At 43.9% G+C, this 26,350-nt stretch overlaps 1 protein-coding gene across 1 annotated transcript in view; it reads right to left on the bottom strand.

The window, feature by feature from the left end:
- The window catches only part of RHBDF1 (rhomboid 5 homolog 1), a 608,603-nt gene that overhangs the window by 348,336 nt on the left and 233,917 nt on the right, over window positions 1–26,350 (bottom strand). Inside the window, exon 3 of the mRNA XM_069647898.1 lies at window positions 17,486–17,616. Within this exon, the coding sequence (XP_069503999.1) occupies window positions 17,486–17,616 (131 nt within the window). The remainder of the gene's footprint in view (window positions 1–17,485; window positions 17,617–26,350) is intronic.

Genomic DNA, 26,350 nt, shown 5'->3' with positions numbered 1-26,350 from the left:
TCTAAACCATCAATCAACCCCACACCTCTAGTACACGAGAAGGAATCTGAACAGATTAGAATACAAGGACATTATAAGACCTCCTTGTCCAATTTTGGTAACGTGGACGGAACGGCAGGCTTATCTCACCAAGGTCATGGATCGTTGGTTAGATGCAACAGAGCAAAAATACATACAATAATAAAAGGCACTTTCCAGTCAAGGATGTATAAAAATATCTACTTTATTATTACTACAATAGACAGTTCTAGCACACTACAATTACAACTCACACTGTAAAGGAAAACAGAGGACAGGCAGTTTCACAAAGGAAAGTGATGCACTCTGGCTACTGACAGGTGGGTAGTTGGTAAAGCAATCAGTGTTACTGTTCAAGGTTATTTGGTTTCAACCTCAAAGGATTATAACAGTCTAGGAGCCTTCAGAGAAGGACCAGGTGGGTAGAACCACAATGTACCTGGTGCTGAAGAAGTCCTTGGTGATCTACAGCATCAAAGCAGTTCCAGGGCGCTTTGCAGCTCGTGAGACAAAGTTAGTGGCAGGAGGCAGCTGCGGGTACCAGGTGGCAGGCAGTTCGGCAAGCGAAGCTGGATGGACGTCTGCAGGCTGTCTGGCGTGGTGGCTCAGAGCCAAGAATCGTCGTCTCTGTGCTGGTTGGCGGATCTAGAATGCAGGTCGAGGCGTCTCGGACGGCTCTGGTGACTGCGGCATGACAACAGTCAGCTGTGCAGCCCGATGCGGTTCGAGGACTTGACTGTCTTGAAATTGTCCTTTAAAAAATGGACGCTGGATGATGCTTGTGTGGCACTCCTCTTAACATCTTCACAGGGCTCGTATCTTTTCAAGGCGGATGGCCCAAAGCTCAGGTGGGTGTTAGCAGGCAATGCCTGGTCCTTTGTCCAGAGACTCTCCGGCACTTCCCACCTAGGAAGCTTGCAGTCAGAACCTAGCAGGGCATGCTGTTTGCTGGCTGGGTACCGGTTCTGGAGCTGCTGGATTGGCCCTCTGAGTCCGGTATCTCCCTTTGTTCCCTGGCAGATGTTTAGGGAAGGGATCTTGGTTCTCTCTTGGAACTCCTGGCCTTCCTTCACTGGCAGTAGATGTAAGGTAGACTGTACCTTCAGCTCTGATCCAAATTAAACCTTCTTACCTCTTGCAAAGTCTTCAGATGATCTCCTCAGTGAGGGGCTGAGCCCTCTTTTAAAGCCAAACAGGCCCCAATGATTGGTGCAGGCTCAGCCCACCTTAATGAACCAATCCTGGGTCCCCACCAACAATCTTCAGTGATGCTTCAGGTCAGAATCAGGGCACTTGGCAACAGACGGGGGAAGATTGACAACATATACTTCTAAGTCCCACCCATCTTCCTGTCTGCTGTACATCAAAGTGTTTTCCTAATTAACTGAGCCCTATGCAGCGATTGGTCACAACATGGGCCTCCTTTGAAGTAGGGGGTTGCAGGCAGACTTTCGTCTCCTACAATTCACATACCTCCCTGCACTGAAAGGAGTGGTTCCAGACAGGCCATTCACTGCCATTTCATATCAAGGAGGTGTGTTAGTACCAAGTTGATACATTGCATTACATAGAGTTGTTGGACTCTGGTCTCCATTGTTGCCTCCTGCCCCCAGGCCTTCCCTGAGGCCTGTTAATTAACGTTCTTCAGTATTCACCACCACCAGCAAGGTGTAACAATGGAGATGCAAATCCATGGGGCCTTGAAATGCTAAACAGGCTGCCCACGGCCAGAGGCTTTTGATGTACGGACAGCGGTCAAGTGTCAGCTACACATGACAGGGGAGGGCGGCGGCGCTGGTAAACTGTGTCCTCCCACAGTAAATGACTATTTTTCTGCTGTGCAGTGAGCATGGAAAATATGTGCGGGAACGGCCCAAAATATTTTCCAGAGGTTGATCTCCCAGCATTCATTCTTTTAAATAAACAAAATCAAAAAGCCCAGGCAAGCACACTCTTCCTGTGCGGATGGTCGAATTCCTCACACCCCGGTTCAAAATCCATGGCAAGGAATAAGCCAACTCGAGTGGAGCGAGCCAACCAATGGCTGCAATGAGAGAGAGAGGACAAAACGTCTCCCTACTCCATCTCTAGCTATCTTTAGGTCCTCTCACTCTTTTCGGGTGAGGAATCAGTTTTTCGGTCCTGTTTGGAAAGAAAGGTAAATCCATTCGATTCCACATTCCCTTGGTCAAACATGACAGCAAGTTAACGGTCAAAAAAAACAAAAAGCATCAATTGCAATTGAAAAAACAGTATCTGAGCAACGCTAAGAGCAGTCAACAACATACAGGTTTGGCACGCTCTCAGCGATGACCAAATTAATTGTTGAATCAGAGGCATTGTGCCGCAACAAGGAAAAACAACCTACATTCAAGTGGCCCTAGAAAAGAGTGGGGGTACAGCAGGAGCAGCAATTGACCACATATCTAGCAGCAGCAGAATCCACCTCTAGGAGGTCGCCAGAAACACGCCTGTATGTGTAATATGTTTAGTGCGAAGATGGCCACAATTCACTTCCTCACAGTCATTACGGCAGGTCAGATGGTTAATCTAGTTTGTCGCAGACACATGACTTTTACCATTCCAACTGAAGAGGGTGCACCTCTAGGCTAGAGTTAGTGCCAGGGAGAGGAACCTGTAAACATCCGCGGGGAGGTGCCGGCAACCTTGCAGTAGGTTTCCTAGAGTTTGTGGGTGTGAAGCAAGCACAGTTATGCCATGAAACCTCCTGATGTCTCTGGACCAGTAGTCGGCAACGGCACCACACCTCCAGAAGACACAGAATAAACCTGCCCTGTTCCCGACACATCTTGGACATACATGTATGGTGCTTAGCAACCAACTCTGGAGTTTAGAGGGGATAATGGAAGCTCTAGTGAGTATTTATATTTGAAACTGGCTATAACAAAAGTTCAGATGGATTGTTTGTGAATGAGAGCTGATCCTGCTCCATTGAGGATCGGAGAAGTTAGTCTACATCGTTCTCCCACCTTCCCGTTGCTCCTGCATGGGGGGCAGAGCTTGTGGTTCCCTCCTACAACGGTCAGGGACCTGCTATATATGGTAAAAATAACTTTCTTACAGTCTATCATTTAACATTTGTGACCCAAAGGATAACCTGCCCTCCGTTTTGCAAAGGCCTAATGCATCCAAAACTGTTTCAGAAGGATGGTAGGATCATCCTGGACGTGGTACGTAAACGTATGCTTGGAAAGAAAAGTGCTGTCTGGATACAGGTCAGCCAAGTGCATGAGCCAGGATCAACCTGTCCCTCCGTACTCATTAATCCAGAGTGGGAGATGGTCACTTTATGTCTCAGTGGCCTATCTTCCTAGGTTAAGCCATGGCTACTCAGACTACGAAATCATCTACACACGCTGCTCAAATGCGTTACGCAGGGTCATATTTCGATGCCTCTAGAACTTTGTAGGATGTAGGTAATGAGTCCATCAAGACTGTTTGGACACTTGACTTTTCAATATCGACATGGGGCATTGACTGGCGGGGGAGGGCCCAGTACAAATTGTGCCTGCGCAGCGGGGAAGTATTCTTCTAAATTGGGATCTCCCAGCCCACCCTCAAGTGAGGCCTAGTCAGTGTATCCCAACTAACTCGGAATGTTTCGCTTTCTAAGGTCAATTGTAGAAACAATGAGTGCAACTTACTAACAAAGCTGCTCCTCCACCACACAGTAATGCTTTGACAGAATACAACTTGAGCCAAGGACACCTTACTCACTACTGAAATCCGAAAGACGGATCATCTGGCAATTCTGTATGGCTCTGGAATAGGACACCAGAACAGGTTCACATTGAAAAATGGACTCCTGGAATACAGGTTACAACGCACAAATACTCGACCTGCACACAGCCCCCTTGCCAAATCTGCATCCCCAGGAAAAAAAAAACATGGAAGTGGTCATGAAATAAACTTTTCTGTTTACTGGCTGCGACTGGGCTCCAAAGAGAAATGTGTTTTTAAGTAATGCCAAAAATATTATACAGCGCATCTGTCCAAGCACATTGGTAAGATCTATGCACGTTTGGAAACATTAGTCTGATGATTTATGTGGGGGGGAAATGTGGCGTTGGATGTCAAACATTCTAAAAGGTGCCTTGTATTCATGGGCCACATTTTGATGTCAGCAAGTAAGGTACACTTTGGAACTGTTTTCTACACACCAGTCCAGCCTGCCACCCGGTGACGCATTCATAGAGTACACCTTAATTGGACGTTGTCAGGGCCCAAGAGCTGATTTTGGAATAGGCATCAGTTTACCTTGAGGTGCATTCGAAAGGGAAGCAAATGTGATAAAATGATTGTAAGTGTAGAGGGCGAAAAGTATCCATTTCGAAACTCCCATCGCGTCCTGTTTTCGCGCAATGGGAGCCCAGAAATGGATCTTTGCCCTGCCAGTGGTTATTACGCATAAAAACTCTGAGGGTGGAGCGGAGACTGCTCTGGTTCCCAAAGCTGAGATGGCCCTTGCACTCATTTGTTTGGGCTTCGGTCCACCTCCATGGCTGTAGTTGCCCTCAACGAAGGGATGTCCAGAGAGTATTATTGTAGAGAAGCCTGTGTGCTCTTGACCCCGACTACTTTAATTCAACATCCAGCCCCACCTCTACTCTACTTTTGTTTACCACCTCTCAGAAACTTCTCCCCAGGACCTGGAGGCACAGAGTAATATGTACACTTCAGAAGGACACGCAGTGGGTACGGGGACATTAAAAAGACACAAACACTCCAACTCAGTAGTCTGCAGCCTTTGACATGCCAGATCTTTCGGTCTGCAGCTCCTCGCAGCCCTACCCTGAACAGTCCATGGTGAGGGATCATGGGAGGTATTAGTCTGAACATCTGGAGAGTCACAGGTTGCAGATCCCTGTTCCAACCATTCACTGCTGATGAAGTAACAGGTATTACGTGTGTTGTGTACAAACCCTTTATTTGTAATTCCTCAAGGCCCCTTGTATCCTTTGCATCCAGTGTGCCGCCCTATTTATGACATATTATATGTGGTGCCTTCTACATTTTAAAAAGAATGCACAGAGGCTGAAACTCGACCCGATTTCATACAACATATCACCTGGCCTGCACATGCATTTACTAGAGTTTGTATTCTCCAATGTTCAAGAAAGCAAAATTCCTATTGAAAGCGTAAGACTTCGTGAACCTTGCTGGAAGCCCAGCAGTGGGATGGCATGTAGGTGAGTTAGTCAGGCTCCGTGTCATTTTACCATTTGAATAATTATTGGTTGGCCCAAGAATATATTGTTGTTCCCTAGTAAACAGCAATCTCAACATATTCTCAACATATTCTAGAACTGGTAGGATTATTCAACTTCTAGAATGTGTGGCAAAAGTGCTGGATAGAGGGAGAAAAGACATCGTTCTGCGGACAATTCATTTTGGGGACGATGTTATGACTTGCTACATGTTGGTCCATTGGTGGCAATGCGGTCATTGCTTAATGGCCAGAGTTGGGCCCAGTATTGAGCAAGCATCTGGCGAATGGTGGCAGAGCCAGTGAAAAGGGCTTTGGGATTTTGTTTTCAACAGGGCTCATTTCTGGTGGAAAAAGGGCCTTCAAAGAAGAATAGACAGTTTCAATGGCATATTTATGGCCGTATATGTTTAAATATTAAATCCACAATAATAATGATAATTATTTGGTGATTTATATAGGCATCATGCTGGATTCCTCCAGCTCGGCAGTGTTGCTATAATCAGTGTCTTTGTCATTAGCCACTTTAAAGGGCTGAGCCCAGCGGGGGTGTTGAACTCATGACACACAGCACGTTGGGCCTGAGCGATCTGCGCAGCACAGTCACAGCATCACAAAAGTAGACACACCATCCATTTTGCCATGATCTATGACAAAAGTAGACACATTATTATAATTTGTAGTGGTGTGGTGAAAGGTAGAGCTGCCCACAGGATGAGAAGACAGGAAAACGGGGGGGGCTGGGGGGATCGTGTGGGAGGTTGTGTCAGCTCAGAGGATGAAACAAGATGTAGATGTATATATTACTACTTCAGATGCAAAGATGATCATCATTTGGGGCAATCATCAATCCATGGAAACACCTAAGAGCTAGCCAACGCATCACTGTTAAAAGAAAATATAAGTAAATCCCTGGTTGAAACCTAAAGAACAACTGATTTGGACACATTGCTTCATTCCCCCTAAAAGAAGTTACAATGAAACTTTTCAACATTGTGTTTTCAAAGCAACACAATATTCTGCCCATAGGCTCTTGTCACAATGTAGCAATGCCAATCTTCACTGCAGGAAACGCATTCTTCAACTCGAAAAGTGCAATGATATTGTTCATCGTTTTGGGGGTGAAGACGTGTAGAAATCTGCTGCTGTTCTTTAAGTTTACACTGGTCATTACTTCTATTCATTTAAACAAAACATGTTATTTGCATGGGAGTGCCTCTTTCACAAAAAAGTCAGCAACTAAGGGTGAGGGGCACACTATGAAATAGAAACAAAACCTATTTAAATGCAAGTGTGCTTATGGTTGATGAAGCTGACAGCCCCCGGAGGGTGGGGGGTGGGGGACCGCCTCCTTACTGTCATATCTGGTAAGAGATGAGCGCTGCACCTTGTGCATAGTGCACGACTGTCGGCTACATAGACTTTGCAGTCTTTTCTTTCTTCCCAGAGAGGGAGGGACAGGCCTTGCAAGTTGGCCATCTTTAGACGGCTTACTCATGCACAGGAAGTGACGGGGAGAGCCGCCGGCCCACAAACTGTGGCTATTAGGAGTATCTCACCCGCCCCACCTCTTCTCAGCAAGGCATCGCTGCTCCGCGTGGCTCAGTATTGCAACAATGGATGAACATGTGCTGCACTTGCATTATGGAGATTGTGGCTCCACAAATGGGGTAAATAAGATCTACCCATGGCTTAATATTTTGGGACTTAATCTTGCTAAGTCCAGAGTATGCCAAATGTATGCAGAGTCAATTTGGGGGGAATTTGGCCCCCATAGTAGAGAATGTGCATATGCAACACGCTTGACCAGCTGAATCCGCAACACCTCTCCACATACAGTCGATTATCCCCTATGCTGTTAAAGGTCAGTAAAGTGAGCGTTGAAGACTGTGTACTGTTTTATTGAAAAAAGCATATAATGCCCGAATTCATTCCAGCCGCTACGGCAATGGAGCTTTTTTAACAAGAAAGCCATGCCATTTGTGGAAGAGATCACTCTGTGATATTTAGGGTATTGGACTCTGGTAACTATTATGGCCCCATTCTACTGAGATGCGATGGCTCCAGTGTGGGTTTTCCAATTACAAACCATTACAATCTGGCACTTCAGTCAAATGGGTTCCATTTGAGTGAACCAAGAAACAACTTCCAGATTTTGTAAAAGGAGAGCCCAGGACTGGAACCATGATGTTATGTTGACATGGAACCGCAGGGGAATCCTATGCAGTGTGATTGCTCAAAGACAAATGTTCCGCTGGGGTGGCTCCTCGATTAGAAGTCGCACATTCTCCAGGTTTCTCTTGCATGTATTCGAACCGCAAAATAAAACTCGACTTGTTCATGCACTGGCACTAGAGTTAAACTGCGCATGCGTCTAAGTTGAAGGATATGGAACCTGGGAACTAGACCTCGAATCAGTTAGACAGGTAAAAAGAAATGCATGCACTCACACACACACACACACACACACATGCAGCCACACAGATGCTACCTGTACCTCCAGAAAAACCTTGACGGTGAATGATGCTTTCTCAAAGGTAATGGCCTCCTGCCAGCACAGTGGCCCTTTATCGGCATGGTGCTAATTCGCTCAAACCGCACCTGTCTGCTTCGGAAACAGACAAAGATACAATGGAATGATGGGAAAAAATAGCCTTGTTGGACGAAAGACACACACACACACACGATCTTTAAAATGTTGTTTTAATATATCAGTTATTACATGTAAAGGCTCTGTATAATAATTGAGATACCCTTCATCCGAACAGGGAATGTTATGTTGAATAGGACATCTAATCACCATTCTGTGGCTTGTATCTGCTTAGAGTTGCATGCTTTGCCTAGGCCGCCATCTAGTTGTTGGTGCAGAGTGTTTCATCCTTTTTTCATTCGAGTTCAAAAAAGGGAGCGTCTGCAGGGGCGTACCTGTTACACTATTCCAATCCTACTTGTACCGGTACCCATGATCCCTGACGAGTTGATGTCCTAAGATTGATTGTTTTTCTGACATGACATTTGCTAATAGGCTGCATGTGTGTGTGTTTTTCTTGGTATTATTCCTGGTTTCCTGTGCTCCCACGCATGGAGGATGGGTGGGCGCATGTGACTCAGTGAACAGATACCAGCCACAGAAATACGATTACTGGGTAAATAACATTTGCCTTCCGAGGCATGCGACTAAGCTTAGATTCACATTATTTGCAAAGATTAGCGAGCAGTAGCTGATGTCGGTGGAGCTGAAGGAACACTTGCAAATAAATGCTTTAAAATTGCTTGACCCATCTGAGAATCTGTTCTTGCTCGTTTGCCTACAGTAGTGCGGTGTGAAAGTGTGAACAGAAATTCATGTTGCTGTATTGTAAAGCACCTCTAGTGGTAGCTATGAAAGTTAAGTGTTGCTCATTTACAACGTGTGCAGTGTGGTGTAGGAGTAAAAGGAATTGCTTTGTTTGATAGAGTATAAAAAGTTCTATACAACTAAAGATCCATCTTGCAATTGTTGCTTTTTTTAACTGATCTCCTTCTCTTCCTGTTGCCACTGAAACAAAGAATTGATTTGTTTTTCTTAAATCTTTGGTTCGTTTTAGGTAATAACTGACCGCTCGACGGACGTCTACTGTGTGTGTGATGCCTTTTTCTCCTCTGTTTTGTGGATTTTGGCAGAAAGCTGACAATTCAATGGATTGATAAACATGAACTTTGGTTATATGTTTTGGTGAGAACCATGGATGCATCCTTAATACCACTTTGTGTTTATGTATTGTGGTAAAATGTTCTAAAACGAACAATGCTTGTAACTCACCTATTCTTCTGATGGAGGTGACAGCAATTAGAAAAGCAACTTAATATGAAAGTTCATTTAATGGAGCTTCATGCATACGTTCAAATAGTGGGCCCATTCATTTACATAGCACTGTATTTAGATCCCAGGCGGAGGATGCACTAAAGGTGGATACATGCGTTTTACTCCTTCACTTCTGGGATTTTCCATGACAATATTTTAGGTTGAGATGTTGTGTATGCTGCTAATGCCAGCGTGTGCGCTTTGAGCGGGTTGTATACTAGCCTGAGTTAAGTAGATAACGCAGATAGGTGACAACATCCGCTGATGAACAATTAATGGGGCTGATTTGTTTTCTGTTATACCAACATCACAAATCTTTTCGATTTGTCAAAATAGCAATGTCTGGTGTTAGGTTTTCTTGCTTCACGGAAGATTTCCATGCACTGTGTGGGTAACTATTAATGTCCAAATTCTATGACTTCAGGAGCCAGGTTTCTAAGTTGGTGGTTTGTGGTTTTGAATGGGTTACCTGCTGCCATTGTTGAGTGAGCAGATTACGGGAAGGATGGAGTTTGATTGGTGGGCATAAAGACATGTTTAGAAGGTGGAAGTACCACTGCTATCTCGCTCACATTGGAGCAATGAATATCAATGTTAACTGCTCTTGGTGTCATTTGTGGACTGTCCTGCAGAACAGAGGTGTTGTGGTAAAACCATAAGCAAATATCCCTGACCAGATCATCCACAGTACACTGCTGAAGGACCCTGGTTTTGTGAACCTGGATGGGAAGCTTGAGCATTTTGCGGTTTATGGTTTTGCTAACAGGTCCACTGTTGGGTGGCCCCATGTTGCAATAATCTGTTTGAGTGTATTGGCGCTAGGTTCCCACTCATTCTCTTATTAGAAACCTGTTCAAGCTCTGTGCAGACAGTGCTTTTCGGTGCGTGTTGATGAAAACACCCTTTTCTGTTAGGATGTTTGGGAATGAATAAAGCACCATTTTGATTGCTAATAAATCCAACCAATTTATGTGGTGCTAGATATGTTGGCTTGCCCACTTCTCCCGACTAGTGAGGTGTTGGCAATGTGCTGCCAACCTGTCAGTGATGCATCTGATATAACTGTTAATTGTACTGGTGGTATAACAAAGGGTCCTCCTTTCAAGACATATTTTATGGCCACCAGTGCAGTCTTGTTAGTAACTTCTTGCAGGAATACCACTAAATAGTGAAATTTGCCTGCTTTGTGAAACCATTGTTCTGCAAGACATTGTTGTAGTGGGCAGTGGTCGAAGTGGGCGTGAGTGTTGGAGCAGTACTCATCTACATTTTTAAATTAAGTTTTACTGTTCGTATACATTTATTTTTAAAAAGAAACCGTTCGTGAATGGCTTGGTTTTAAACTAAAAGTATAGGAAGAAGTTGAAACTTGCACTTGAGTGCACTGAATGTTCCCTTAAACAGCAGGCACGTTTGTTGAGGGGTTTGTATGGTGTGTGGGAGAGGACACGTCAGAAGGGGATGGGGTTTGTGGGGAGCTGAGGCAGGCCAGAAGGGACCATCGTTCCACTACTTCTTTTCGTACACTTCGATCATTGGTACTGGGTGGGTATTGAGACAAGCATGTGGGATGATAAATATGCATGATGCCATCATGCCCAAGAGATTCATTAACTTTCTGAAAGTTGTCCATCATCTGAATGAGTAATAATGGAGTTGTTCTTGTAACACGTACACTCTTTCTAGAGACGCAACGCTATTGCCTCCTAAGTGTATAGAACTGCTCCTGGAAATGTTCTTGTTTCGACTTGGAACAAGACTTGATTGTTTCTCGTTGATTGTAAATCCTTGAGTGTGGAGCAGATTGGTCATCTCCTGCGTAAGTTGGACGGAATCTTGTGCACTTTACCCTGTTAAAAGGCAGTCATCCGGATAAGGATAAACTGGCATGGCCTTGTGGCACCGATGTGCTGGAACAACTATGAGCAACTTGGTGACTACACAAGGAGCTGATGGAATTCCATAAGGGAGGACTTTGAATTCAAAGTGTCTTTGATTTATCTTGAAGCAGAGATACTTGTGATGCCCTGGCAAAATTGAAGTATGAAAGTATGGAAGTATGCAACTTTCATTTCCAATGTGGTAATGTCACAATGGGATGACTTTCTGTAGGATTGCCATCTTGATTTGAGGTTTGATGTACTTTTTTGCTGGCCTTGGGTCTAGTACCAGCCTATTTCTCTTGTCTTTTTTGGAAACTGGTAAATGGCCATGTTTATCTGTTCTGGGGTACTTGCCCTATCACTTAATCTATTCCTGCAAAAGCGGGCAGTGTTCTTGAGGCATCCTCCTGTTTATTGGTGACAGATTGTGCAGTTAAGCTACTAGCTCCACGCAGTATCCCTCCCTTACTGTATTTATAACCCACTTGTCTGAGGCAAACCCCTTCCATGAGTTGGTTTAGGATGTTAATCTGCACTCTACAGGGGTAATATGGAAGGGAAGCATCACTGGTGAGTCATTTTGCAGTGAAGGCCACACTTTTCCCTCTGTCGAGTGGATGCTGTTTTAAGGGGTATAACCAATTCTTCTGACTCATCTTCCGACTCTGAAAATGTAATACAGCCCTTAATTTGCATAACCAAGTAAAGTGTCCCTCACATGAAAGTCTTAGAAAGGGATTCGCTATTGAACTATCTCTTTTTGTTTTGGGCTTCTTGTGTTTTTATTTGGTCCTACTGGACTCCTTGCATCATTTCCGCCGGGTGTTCTGAGCTTGCATTTATATGGGATTCAGCCCGTTTTTGATGTAATCTTTGACGCAGACATTGAGTGCTGAACCACAGACTTAGGCTGTGTTGTCAAAATTTGAAACCCTTGGATGGACGTCATTCACTTTTGTTTTGGACATAGTTTTATCCAGTGCAGCATTATGGATGCCAGAGGACTCCTCTCCAGCACAACTTGATGTCAGCCCTACAGAGGTGGGGGCTGGCTGCGTGGAAATGTATTTATTTATAAAAATCACAGGGAAAGCAATACAGTTTTGGCACAAAAAGGCTTACAAAATAGGGCTTCAGTGGTGGCAAGGAGGTGAGCAGAGGATGATTGTAACAAGAAAGGAGGAGAGTAGGGATTGAGATGCACAGATAGGTAGGGTGAGGCGAGTCCATGGATAGTTTTGAAGATGATGACAAAGTTTATACTTAGGTTAAAGTGTGTGGACCGGGAAGTTGAGGGCTTTGCCAAAAGGTGAAAAAGCATAGTTGGAAAGGCCATTGAGGAGAGTCACACAGTAGTCAGATCTGGAAAGGATTAAGAAGGAGATTAGCTGGTTAGCAGTATTGAAAGGAAGGACAGATTTTTCTGATATTGAGGAGGTTGAGTCTGGCTGCAGTGGCAGTTTGGGAAATGAAGAGCGAGCAGTTTTGTGATGGTCGAAGAGGACGCCAAGGTCACATGCGGAAGTGGAGTAAGGAAGGGACTCAGGAGAGTAGAGAATAGGGGAGAGGAAGATATAGCCTGTTTGGCTGGGAAGCAGAGAACGCCAGTCTTAGTGGAGTTGAGCATGAGCGAGTGAGAAGCAATCCAATATTTTATGGAGGAAGACAGTTTGAAATATTTGACATCTCATCAGATAAGGAATGAAAGGAGAAGAAGATCTTGGTGTCGTCAGTGAAGAGTTGATAGGAGAAGCCATAAAAGGAGATCAGGGCGCCAGGAGTTGAGTTATAGAGAGTGAAGAGAGGTGAACCAAGGACAGACCCTTGGGGAAGTCCAACAGTATGGGGTCAGAGGGGAGGTAAGGTAAGGATACCTGAAAGTGTCCAGGAGCAAGTTAAAGCAAAACAAGTGAGGGCCCCATCTCTGATGCCAAGGACAGATAATGTAGAGATAAGGTCAGAATGGTCGAAAGTATCAAAGGCAGGAGTTTGAGAAGAATGTGAGGCAGGCATGGTATCACAAGTTAGACACAAAGATACACGTTTCAACACCTTTATTAAGCATTGAATGGGCGTTGGTGACTTCCTAGCTGGCCATAATTCTACAATGTGAGTACCATCAAAGTAAAATAACATAGTCCAAGTCAGTCAAATAAAGAAAAAGTCTATGTCAGAAACCTATACTTGTCTTCACGCTGTACAATGACTAAATGTGGGAAAATGTATGAGAAATAAAAGAGTATAAAAAAGTCAGAATGGCAACAAAGTTGATTCACAACTCCCATCCCCAAGTTTAAGTCAATGGGGCTCTTTAAGAGTTCCTTCAAAGTGGGTAGTAGGCACAGTTCAAAGAATTCACAAAAGTCTTTCAGGCTGCCCTTTGCCTGACTCAACATTAGTTCAATAGGTATGACAGTTCTCGTCAGGCTTCCATCGCCAGTTTAACAAAACACAACTCTTCTCAGTCTTCCCTCGCCTGGTACACATCATCAATAGAACAGTTCTGATATAACGATATTTCGGGTGAACCTTTCACCATAAGCCCCTCAGGTTTCCCTCACCTGAACCTAGGCCTTCCAGGACTATAACTTCCTTCAATTTGTCGTCGGACTTCCTTTCCCAACCTGCTTGGTTGTCAATTCACTTTCACATCGAAGACTTTCAAAACTGTATAACCCCCACTAGGGACTATGCATGACCACTTTGACATTATGCATACTGGTTATTGTAGTTCCTTATATTCACATGTGCTCTTCTTAGCAGCTTAGTTTCATGTCCGCACTCTTGGCACTCTCTGGAAGCCTCATTTCCTTCATACTTTAAACATTCACATTCATTAACAAGCCCTTTTGGGATTATGGCTAATTTCCTTGTCAGCCTCCTTGTTTGACTTGCTTCCAACATCCATTTAACAGTCAGTTTTCTGCTCCCTTTTCTGAGGGAGATTACAGTTCACAGAGACTTTCAATAATGTGCCTTTCTTTCTTCGCAGGACCATTCTGCTAATTTGTATTTCAAAACAACAATCGTAACTTTCTCTTTACGCGTCTGCCGTTATACGCGTTGGCTTGCTCGCAACAATATTCACGTTCACGTCTTCACAAACTGGGCTATCCCCTCATTCAAGGAATCACCAGCTGTGATAGAAGAACTGGCTTTTTTCTGCTGTTGCATCCGAGGTCAGGGTCTCTCCCCTTTCCTTCCCTTTGCAGTCTTTCCCGGGAACACTCCTGGGAAACGAGAAACCTTCGGGCACATCAAAGAGGATTTCTCCAGCTGCTCGCTTTGCTCTCAACACCTCTTTGGCTTCTTGGAGATACAACTCCCTCGCCTTGTTTTCTCTTGATCGCAATCTGTCAGCGTCTCGACCATCTGTTCTCCGCAGCCTGGTGTTCAACAGCCTTTGCTCAGCTGTGCCTTCTCGTACCCAATCTCGCTCTCTCTGACTTTCTGTACTCCATCTCTTATACTCTGGGTCGCCGTCAATGAGTTTCGGGTGTGTGTGATTGTGACTCAGTGCCTGACCCTGCCTGATCTCCTTAGTGGGACAGGGCCATTGCATATTACTAGTGGTCATTTTCCAAGTCTCAGTCTTCCTCTTCCTTGTCTAATTAGTTGGGCTGATAAAGAAAGGAGGGGCATTATGGGAGTTGTAGTATCCCGTAGAGGGAATTTGGGGTAAAGAACTGTCAAAAAATGGGGGATATCATGTCTCACCTTCTGGTGTTTCTTCTGCACTCCCCAAGGGCCACCCATCCAGCTGATCCTCCCTCGCTTGTCCACCCACAGGGTCGGGATCCAATAGCAATGGCCCTTCCCTGGCCACCTGGATAAGGGGCCCCCGCGGATTGAGCAGTGAAACACCCTCAGGTTTTTCACAATAACAGTAGATGAAAGGTTTGTATAATGAGCGGAAGAGATCAGGTTTCTGACATTGAGGAGAGCGGTCTCTGTAGAATGCTGAGGTTGGAAGCGAGTTGCATCGAGGAAATAAGCGATGCGATTGAAATGCACAATGCTTCCTCCTACCTTATTCTTTGGCATTGCCTTTGAAGCCAATGATCAGATCTTTGGCATCGAGATCTGCAGCGTTAGTGGTAGAATCGCACATCAATCTTTCTACATTCATGACATCGACCATCCAGCATTTGTTTTACGCTCTTTTCAGTTCTTCAATTTAAAGAGCTTACATGTTTGGGAACAAGACTCTTTGTGATCCCTTGGAAGACAGGTGCCGCACAACTGGTAACATGTCTTTCCAAGGGATCTTTGTGTTACGTGACGGACAGACATTAAAATGAGTGCTCACCATGGAAGCAAAAACTCTCGAGGAAGCTGGTAAATAATACTATACTGTGGAGGATTAAAGTCGTTCTCGAGGTCAAAAGATGACATGCGCACAAAAACACGTGCTCGCTCTCTCTCTCCCTCCCTCCCTACCTCCCTCCCTCTCCCATCATAGGCCAGTGACCGGCATCTGCCACAGCAAAATTGATGAGATGAATGAATGAGACCATTTTATGCCACATACCAGGGACTGAAATGCCTTTTGGCGTCACCAGCTTGACTATGGTCTACTCCTCTGCTTGAAGCAAAAAGATGGCACTTTGAAGTGGCCTGGCATGTTGCTAAAGTAGGGTAACATTCCACCTCCACGGGATTACCATTTAAATCTAATGGAGGGGTCAGCTGGGCTGAGGTTTCTGTGAGGAGACCATGACTGGGTGTAAAGATGAGGATGTGACCAGAAGTGTTCTGGACTTTTCCATGCAGAGCCTCCTAAACAAATCATGAGTGTTTCGAGAAGCCTTATGCGCCATGAGCCGCTGCAGAGCCTGGCAGAAAGGAGCAATGTGTTCCTGTGTCAGAAGAATCAAATGGAGATGGCCATCAGTATTCTTCAATTCCTGCTGGAAATCCAGGACACTGAAAAACCAATACAAAGTGAATGGGCATAACTGGGTCTGGAGTTTGCCAAAGTAATAAATAGTTACATGATCAGGAAGTATCAAGGGCGGAATAGGTCATAAAGAGCAGATGTGAAAGAGATTAAAAATAAGACGAGCAATAAGGATGTGGCTTGGGTTTTGAACAGGAGTGGAAGCGGCGTACATTGGCAAAAGATTTCAGAAAAGAAGAAAAGGGGGATATCAAATTCAGAGGGGAGTAGTTCAGGGGCAAAGACATGATGCTCTGTCCCCCGTTAATTAGAATCTGGGCCTCAACCAAGGCTTTAATATTGCTCAGAAAGAGTAGTGAGATGGATGGAGAGCTGGGAATCAACATGTGAGAGGTGTGATTCTTGGAACTGAGTCGGCAGGTTTATCTGAGCTGCACCATATATATTTTGACTGGAGGGTAAGAATGAGAGGCTCACCAGAGGCTAGGCTTGTAATGGATTAAAAGATGATGTTGCCCGAGAAGTGATAGTGGTGAGAAAAGCTCAAAATATCAAGAGAGAACTGGCAGACGCCTCCAACAATCAATTCGGAAGAGAGATGAATATTCCATCATCAGCTTTATATAAAATGGTTCAGAGGTCAAGAAGGCAATAAGAGGAAAGTCAGCCAGCACGAGCTATTGCCATACTCCTGTTCCAGATGTTGAGTGACCCCATTTCAGTTCCACACTTAACATGCGGCCCATATTGCCCTGAGTCAAAGATGCATTTAGCCATGATAAACTGTTGGAGCTGGGTTGTGACAGTTTCCCCAACAAGCCTGTAGAAGGGGGGACGATTTACAATAGTCAAAGTTGCCTGGATCTGACTGATCAATGGAAGGCTTCTTCTGTGAAGAACAATTGATGGCATGGGCCAAGGATTAAGGGACCCGCCTTAATTGGCAATGGTGGCACTGGTAATCCTGGTGAACAAGTAAGTTTCCAGGCGCAAAATAGGCGGCAGGGCCAAGGAGAGAGACATGAAACATGCTTCTTTTTGGCCCGAAGCTCCTCAATCTTGAGATTCCTTGCACTGAGTGGCGTTGCTGACTAATGGCATCATCCCGATACTTGGCACCAGAACATCCCCCTTTCCTATTAGCCAGCCACCAAACCTCCCAACAGTGCTGCCCTGGAATGCTGCCGGGGACCACTAAGAGGAGCAGAATCATCACGCATGTCGCAGTTAAGTCGTCCAATAGAAGCGAAGCACTGTATTTTCCATAGCAACCGGAAGGAGGAAGCTCAGAAGTGGGTAGAACCAGGGTTTGCATATGTTGGATTGGGCAGGTACTGGACCGGGGCACAAATTAAGCGGTTCTGTAAAAACCAGAAGTTGTTGATGCCGTCCCTGCATTGTATGGCTCGGAGACATTGACAGCCTAATTTTATTGGCTTGTATGTGGTGAACAAGTTGCAGAATATACATAGCCGATGACTGCTTAGTGCTGTCCAAAAACCTGTACAATATAGAGAAGGCCTTGAAGCCAGCAGATATAAATGTAATCATATATTGGTCTATGGCCCTCACTGGGGCGCGCTTCCATCCAATAAGAGTAAATCTCCGCTTACCTTTTGATCGTTTGCGTAATTGAGGTCTGCCGTTGAAAAGCCGCTCTCCGCTGCTCGTTTTGAGGTGAGGGAACTCTAAGGTTTTCAGCGGGCATGCTTACACTTCTTAAATAGCTTTGTCGCTTGAAAGGCTGAAAATACAAAAACAAATTATTGAATAACAAATATTATGAAACGCAATTTACAGCAAGTTGACAATCTAAATACAAGCTACCTGTGAAATGTACAGCCGATTTTTGTGTTAAATGCCTTTTTTATTTACTGGCATAGAATAAAGTCATTTCGGACATAAGTAGCGACACATAAAAGAGCTGACCACGGTTCGCCATGCATTCCTTTCTCTGTGAAATCACTGGCAGACTTTTGAACTGTACTTCCTATGCACTTTTGAATGGTTCCATGTGTTAATATCCCTGCAAAAATTTCGCCATACAAAAATATCGCCATACTTTTAAGGCATGGAACCTGCGTGGGACACCCCTCAACCCCCATATTATTTTAAAGGGAGTTGGGAACACCCCCGCTCCCAAAACCCCCAAATATTATCCCCACTAAAATATCGCCTATGGCCGTTCCCGACGACCATATATACGGCGATATTTTTGGTGGGGATAATATTACCTGATACCCTTTTGAACGGGTCAAGCTTTTTATGCAACGCAAACAGACGATTCAAATATAGTTTAGTAGATAAAATAAAAAAGGGGAAACAATTAAAAAAAAGTTTTGGGGAAAATGCAGTAGAATGAAAAGTTTCAAAGGAGTCAATTCTCAAAAAATGGGGCGTTTAAAGGAGGCACTATTTTTTAGACTAGACTTTTTGGAAACGCGCACGTCACCACACACTCTCTCTGTATTTTGCCTCGTCTCTCTTAGAATATTCCATGTTCTCCACCAGGCCATCTCCCCAACTGATCTCTTTCTTTCAATGATGTTTCCCATAAACATATTATTTCTTCATCTGTATTTAACACTTAATCAATGTTGTGCTTCCTCTTAGTGCAGGGTCAACCACCTGCGACTTTCCAGATGTTTAGACAACAACTGCAAAGATCTGCCACCATTGTCTATGCTGACTAGGTCTGGAGGGAGGTGTAGCCCAAAACATCAGTAGAAGCAAAGTTTGAAAAGCTTGAAAAGCTTGAAAAACCCAGTTCCAATTGTCCATTTCTAGCACTCCTAGTGTTCAAACGTTTGCATACTTATATAGTTGATCATTGTATCTGCCCCTGGTGTGTTGTATGTGGGTATGTGCATTTTCTACTACTTTGAAGGAGTTTCGGGTCAAGACAAACCAAATCTTTGCAAAATAGAATGAGGAGCAAGGCCCTCCTTTTTTGCCTGTTTTCTGAAAAGCAGCTCAACAGCTGGAACATCCATCCAGGATTTCATGCCCAATCAATCTTCTGAAGAGCTGATCAGATTTCTTATTTTCGGATTAGAATTCCCACATAACACTTTGGAATGTTTTACCATATTTCGCTGGGTCGCCTCATATTCCTCTACTGTTTGTACGTGGGCATAGACGCTGAAGACCATGCCTATGACATCATCCATTCAACATTTGGATTTGCCCTTTTTTACGAGACCTGGTGTTTGGTCCCTTTGCAGATGTCCACTTTACAGCCTACATGAAGTACACCCAAAGGCCATGAGCCGGGATTTGCACCTGTATCTTCGTGGTGATTTCTGTGGCCATTAACCTCTCAGGGTGCAATCCTCCAGGTTTTTCTGCAGGATCATACTGCCACATGACTCTACTGATTTCATAAAATCAGGGTGTCCCAATTTGTTCAGCATCCCGACATGTTCCATGACATTATGGATGCCTCCTTCCAGAGATGTCTAATGGAGGCAGCATTATGTAATCATGGCTGCAACATAATTTGTATTGCTTTTGTGGTGTGTCCAGTTGTACTGAGTTTTTCTCAGTAGCCGACTTAAACATAATATTGGTTTGCGGCTTTACTGGGGTGCAGCCATTTTTCTCTGAGATCTACCAAACACTCTGTGCCTGCTATACAGGGGTTTGTGGACGAAGTGCCACTAGTGCCAGGAAATGAACTCCATCCACTATCGCATAATGGTAGGAGGTTGGATTATAGGACATGGGCAGCACTAGGTTTGTTTGTTTGTTTTATTTATTTATTTGTATGGCGCACCAAACCCGAAGGTAACTGGGCGCAAGAGGTACAAGAAAACTTTAGGCTTAGGTAACATAGCACAAGGTCCAAGGTAGGTATTCAAAAGGAAAGGTAATAGTGGCAGTGTAAGTCATACATACTTAGATGAAGAGTGCATAAATACAATCAGTGGAGTTATAGTCAGATAGTGGGTCTGTTACATGTTACTAAATAAATGCAAACAGTAAAGTTATTATCTATTGCATATTACAGTATGCAGCAATGGAAAGCAGCGACGTTAAACATTATTAAGTTCTCAGCCAGTTCAGAATATTACGTCTGAAACTGAAGTAAGTTTGTTCCACTCTCAGTGCAAAAGGGAGTGAGTTCCAAGTTTGTGGACCCTTTATTGGGAAGCTACTACCACCATATTTTGTGAAGTTAAATCTAGGTATATTAAGGCAGAAGGAGTTGGCAGTGCTAGAGGGGCGACTGGGGGTATTCCTGACTATACGTTCAGTAAGGTATAATGAGGCGGCATTGTTGAGGCATTTGAATGTCAAAGAAGCGGTTTTGAGCAGGATTCTGTGACGTTGATTGTCAGCCAGTGGTTATGTCTCCTTAGCTCAGATATGTGCTCTCTGTTTGGAATATTTAGAGCAGTTCTGAGAGCATTATTCTGTAAGATTTGAATTTTATTTAAGATGTACTTACTTGCTCCCATGTAACGGGCATTGCAGTAATCCAATTTCGATAGTATAAGGGTGTTTGCTAAGGTAATGCAACTTGTTTTAGATAGGTGATCCGCATTTACGATAAATATAATTTAATAGCACACTATGTCGCCAAAATATTGATTAGATTGTGTGTGGAAAGCGTGCATTGCGGCTGCTGCCAATGTTGTACCTATCTTGAGCTTCCAGGAAGCTCGAACTACTGCTGCTCCAGACTGTATCTGATGTGTGTGTCTGTACAGAGAGAAAGAGAAGGGAGAGAGACAGAGAGAGACAGAGACACTGTGCCTGTCGGGAACCAGCAAGGGAAAGATGTTTAACACCTCAGCCTGCTTCCCGGTTTCTGATTTAGGGGTGTGTGGGCAATGTAGAGCCATCTGCAGAAGTGTGTGTGGTGGCTGCAGCAGTCCTGAGAAGTGGAGAAGCTGAGGCATTGTACAGGTAAGAAAATGCAAATTGTGTGTATGTATACATTTGCGCAAGTGCAGTGCATGTGCTGTGTATGGCTGCACCTGTAAAGGGGAGTGCAGTGTGGGTGCGTGTGGGAACGTGTACGTGCGTGCTTGTCAGGAGATGGGGGTAGGTAATTGGGAGAAGGGGGGACTGGCTGTGTGGCGTTTTCGTTCTGCCAAATTGAAAGCTGAATTAATATTGTTACTGACCTGATACGACGGTCAAAGCACAAGATGAGTGCACTTGCGTAGAGACACTTGTCTACATTGGTGCAGCCAATATGGACATGTTTTCTTACTGGGGTATGGCATTTTACTGGCATTATGGGCACAACCAACATGATGAACGTGCTTGTGTGTGGATACTGGCCTTCATTGGTGCATCCACCATGGACAGTTTTTGTTACTGTGGCATGCCAATTTTATTTGAAATATGGGCAAAGCTAACATGAGGAGTGTTCTTATGTGGAAATAATGGCCAACATTGGTGCAGCCAGCATTGACATGTTTTCCTACAGTGTTCTAGGATTTTTACTGGCATTATGGACAAAGCCAACACAATGAGTGTTTTTATGTGGAGTGTGGTGGGTTGGAAGAAGGGGTCGGACACAGACTGGACATTTCTATAAGGTTTATTCAAAATAATAAAGAACATACCTATCTGGCCCTATTGCTATAGCGGTGTTCCCTACCTATCAAAACTAACCAAGTTTCTCATCTGTCGTCAGAAAGTCCAACTCTGTCGGTCTCAAGGCTTTTATGTCAGAGTTCACTTTGTTCATACATACACCAGATGAAATAAAAGGTCATCCTCTAGAAACAAGTTCATTATGATGATCTCTTCCGGTTCTCAATGTCCGAGTTATGAGCTCCTGCCAACTACTCATGAGTTTCGTTTTTCTGCTGGTATACTGCTTATCTGTATTCTCAACAGGTTTCTTAATGGGTTTCATAGGATAGTCCCTTACAGTCCTTGCTTTGACTATCTCACTCTTTCCAGTTGATTCTTCTGGCCTTTGGTATATTCTTAGTATGGGTGCGATACCATCACTCCTGGTGTCTCTCTGCTAGGCTCCCTCTCTGAGCCCTGGGTATAAGAATCTTGATTCACATTGTTTCTCACTCTTTCATTAAGGGATTCACCCATTCTGATTTTTCTTGAGATAGTCTATTACAGTCCTTCCCTTGACTTTAGTATCTCACTCTCCTATTTAACCCTTCTGGTCTTTGGGATATTTTTTAATTTGAGTGGGCCACCACCACTCCTGGGATGTCCCTGCTGTGCGTAACATACAACCTTGACTCGCATTGTTTCTCCCAATCCTTCATCAAGGGATTCCCCACTCTTTAATATTTAACTTTAGCCATTTCTACCCTCCTTCAGAGGATAGTCTTTCAGGCCTCCTCAAAGCCGCATGCTTAATATCATTATTCACTTTTCTTGGATTCTTGGAATATATCTCTTTATGCTTTCACAAGGTCCCAACATCCATATCATAGTTTTCCCAAATTTAATTATTTACGATATGCTCCCCAGACGGCTCCCCCTTCTTCGTTCCACCCCGGTCCATTTTTCCGTTGTGGGTGGCGTTCAGGGTTTTGGCGCTCGCTTGGGTCTCCTGCTTCAGTCGGTCCTCTTTGCCCTCCATCCTTCCCAATCGTTCCACTCTTGATGCTACTGTGGCTTTCCACACTTGGCAAGGATTCCCCAACGGGAGGTTTCAGGTCTTCTGTCCCTACTGGTTTCTGTGTCGTTGGACTGGCCCCAAGGCCACTATGGTGCCACGGTGGTCACGCCACCACGTTGGACAGTGCTACACTCTTCCAGAAACTCTTCTGCTGTTCAGGTTACCAGTGTCTCGGTCTGGCATTGTCCGCTTCTCAGATTGCCAGAGACTCCTTGGCTCAAGTTTGCGCGGCCCTCCAAGGCCTAGCTACATCAGAGGGCTTCCACTGCATTTGGTTCTCTCTTCTCCCTTGCATGCCACTCGTCCTGGTTACGTATATGTCCATTCTTAAAGCAATATTAACTTTCTATTCAGTCGTCATGGTTGCTACAGCATTGCTTTGAGCCAAACAAAAGGAGGGTATGCTTTCCATGACCTGTCTACATTGGTGCAGTTAACATGGACTTGTTTTCTTACAATGGCACTGTATTTCTATTGGCATTATGGGTAACGCCAACATGAGTGTTCCGACGTGAGTACACTGGCAAACATTGACGCAGCCAGCATAGACATTTTCTTGCAGTGGCATGCCATTTTTGAACTGACATTATGGGCAAAGTCAACATGATGAAAGTGCTCACGCGGGAATCCTGGCCACCATGGGTGCACCCTGCATGAACATGTTTACTTACAGTGACATGACATTTGTACTGCTACAAGGGTTGACGTGCGTTCTCGATGCATGGTAACCAGATAATGCACCACAAGGTGATGAGACAGGAGGCATAGTGGGTCCCCCCATTTGCTTTCTATGGCTATTATAGCCACTACTAATGATGATGCAAAGAAATGACATGCTTTGCAGAAATCCAACCGATGGCAGAAAATGAAAATCGTTGTAACCTATTAGGAAAGTTGTCATCTACCACAAATCTAAGAATTGTTATTGATTGAGTCGTTTTTCTTTTTTTTAAATTATGTTCCTATGATTAGATAGTATTTTATTTTGCGCAGCAATGTCAAATATGGTTCTATAGCCATCTTTTGCCTTTTTGTGCTGTGATGTTTGTTGCTTCTTCTGTGCGCACTTATGCCTTGGGGCCACTGGTGTGCGTTATAAATTAATAAACTAAACTTAACAAACAAACCTACTTTTCCTTTAAGATCTATTTAACACGTTGAACATTGATAGCTATCCATTTAACCATTTTTTTTTAAAAAAAGTCATTTTAAAATATGTTGACTATTGTATAGCACTAAATCTCTTATTGTTTTTTGAAAAGTCAAACATTGTTCACGATTATATGGATGATCGAAAAGAGTAGAAAAAGCATAAAAGGTTTTATGATTTAAAAACAAAAATGGAATTAGGTAAATCTGTTTGGATTGCTTAACAAGTTGATGCCCATATTAAAGCAGCTAAGAAGTTGCTAGGGAGTAAGATGAAGTTGTGTGTCAAAAAATCATTGTAGGGTTTGTCTATAATGATTGAACACCATGTAAGGGCTTTTTTAAAAACATCAAATTTGCATACGGCGTCTATTATCACATTGCAATTTTAACAGTTTAAGCCTTTTAAAAAAACACTGAAACCTTTAAACGAATTACTTCAACTCGTTCAATTCATTGAATAAACATCGACTTTATTGTATTAACAATTCCATATTCTGAAATTAAAACACGCATACAGCATGCCACAGGGTCTACCGGTTTGCATTCACGCTAAAGTTTTTTCTTGTTCAGAATAGCATTAGAGAATGTGTGCAGGTTTCCTACAAAACCATAGGTCATAAATATTACAAAGCTCTTGCTTAGCACCCTGCTCCCTGGCTCAGTCATTGTTCCTGATCACATCTCCGGAAATCCTTTTCTTAGTTCTGCCTCCTCTCATTGCACTCACATTAGAAAGGCCTATATTCCAACATCCCGCATCTCAAGTCAAAATCGAGGGGGGGGGGGGGATTAAATAGATATGTAGAATACTCATCATGTCCACAATTGGATATACTCAATTTGAGCATCATAAATTTGGCTATCCATCGCTCTCTTAAGTAGTGCATTTTAGCTTATGCCAAAAAAACACCTCCATTATCAGCAGCCTTTTCTCAGGCTGGTATGTACCATGGGCACGCTCTTTACCCAAGACAAGTCTTTGGCGCAGCGGGCAACATAGGTTCTACACTCCCATACTTCATCAGCAAGACCAACAGCATGTTGCCTCCAGGAATCATAGTGTGTTCGCCCTACACCTCTCCACCACTTATGAAAATCTCCAAATATAGTGCACCCAATCTTCCACAAGCCACTACCCTAGTCTCTTCATGGATAGGCTTACCATACTGCTCTCATAGAAGTCAGGAGGTTCCAGTACCACTATGAATGGACATTCATCCCTCTTCAAAAATCTGCCCCCCTGAGAGCAGGCCCTCACTGCTGTAGGATTGGGTTACAGAAGGGAGGAGAGTTTCAACCACATCTTTGTTCTGTCTTCGCGTTATCAGTCCGCAACCTGTTGCAGTCTTGGGTCCTCCGTGCTTTGCCAGCTTGTAGACATTCCCTTGTGCATTCCACTTCTCTCCAGGGGGCAAGCATTGTCCATTAATCAGAGCATGCAATGAAGAAGAGACCATCCACACTGCCTAGGCCCCCTGATGCATTGTCAACAAAAGACGGTTCCCAGAATTACATGCATCTTGGTTTTTTTAGCACCAAGTTGCAAGCAGTGCCATATCCAGATAAGATTTTGAAGTGCGTTCATTTTATTCCCCATTTTCAAATTTCACACAAAATGATTTTTCAGAGAAGTAATTCCCATTCCAAATTAGGCTAATTTTTCAGGCTAGTAAAACAACCCTAAACCACTTTTGTAATCTTTACTTCTATTCATGGATATCGAAATATGCATTTTTACGTCAAAGTTCCTCTTCAGATCAGGCAGTAATAATAGTAGACTACCTTCCTTTGGCACTTTACAGCTGGAATCACTGATCCAAACATACCCTGAGAGCTGTGTGGGTGAAAGGTGGGGATAGGCTGAATTCTTATTATCTAATTAGTTTAGTTGGATGTATGTATAGTCCTTATTTAGTGCTGGGAATATTTGCCAGTTTATAGAGAGTAAACATGCCTGGGACACCGCTTATCTGCAGGGTTGGCCATATTTATAAAAGAAGTTGCACAAACTATTCAAACACATTTCTGAAGATGCTCTGACTAATGTGTGTCCAGGCTTATATCCCAACTACTACTATGTGGTTAAAAGTATGCCCAGACTTCTGAACAATGCATTTCCTATTGGGCTCCAAACAGCCGGGAGTGTGGTCTGCTGTCCAGTTGGCAACAATGCACCGCTTACTTGCTTTTTGTTTTTTTTTGTTCCCCACATGGAATCTATCTTTCCTGCGCCCCAACAATGTCCATGTGTCTCAACATTAAAAGATGTTGCGAAGTTGAAACGGTTATTAGGCTTGGTTGTAAATCAGAAGTCAAATTACTTTTTAGGATTCAGGGAGACGAACATCATGGCCTTCCTAGAATGAGAGAATATGGAATGACAAATTGTGAGCTCAAAGCTGTGCGTCCAAGGCCTTAATACGATCTGAGCGGGCATTAGTGAGGACGGTTCTGAAGCAAGCATTTGTGCAGTTTTAACGAAACCTATAGTCAAATCGAAGGCATGGGTCATTGACTGCATAGAAGATCAACTCAACCCCGGACTAAGAAGAAGGGTCAGACTAGGGACTCAATGTTAAATGAGTAAACACAGCTACACCCTACTTCTCTGTGGTTTGGTTCTCAGTGCAGGAAAAAAAGAGTAGTGGATTCCATTGGAGCTGTGGGTGCTGGCCATGCCAAAGCATTATGCCTAGTTGAAGGTGTGTTGGAAGCA

This window comes from Ambystoma mexicanum, chromosome 2q (assembly GCF_040938575.1).
Source record: "Ambystoma mexicanum isolate Mex_15411 chromosome 2q, UKY_AmexF1_1, whole genome shotgun sequence".
NCBI lineage: Eukaryota > Metazoa > Chordata > Amphibia > Caudata > Ambystomatidae > Ambystoma > Ambystoma mexicanum.
Note: the sequence above shows the minus strand (reverse complement) of the source record. Positions and strands in the feature narration are given on the sequence as shown.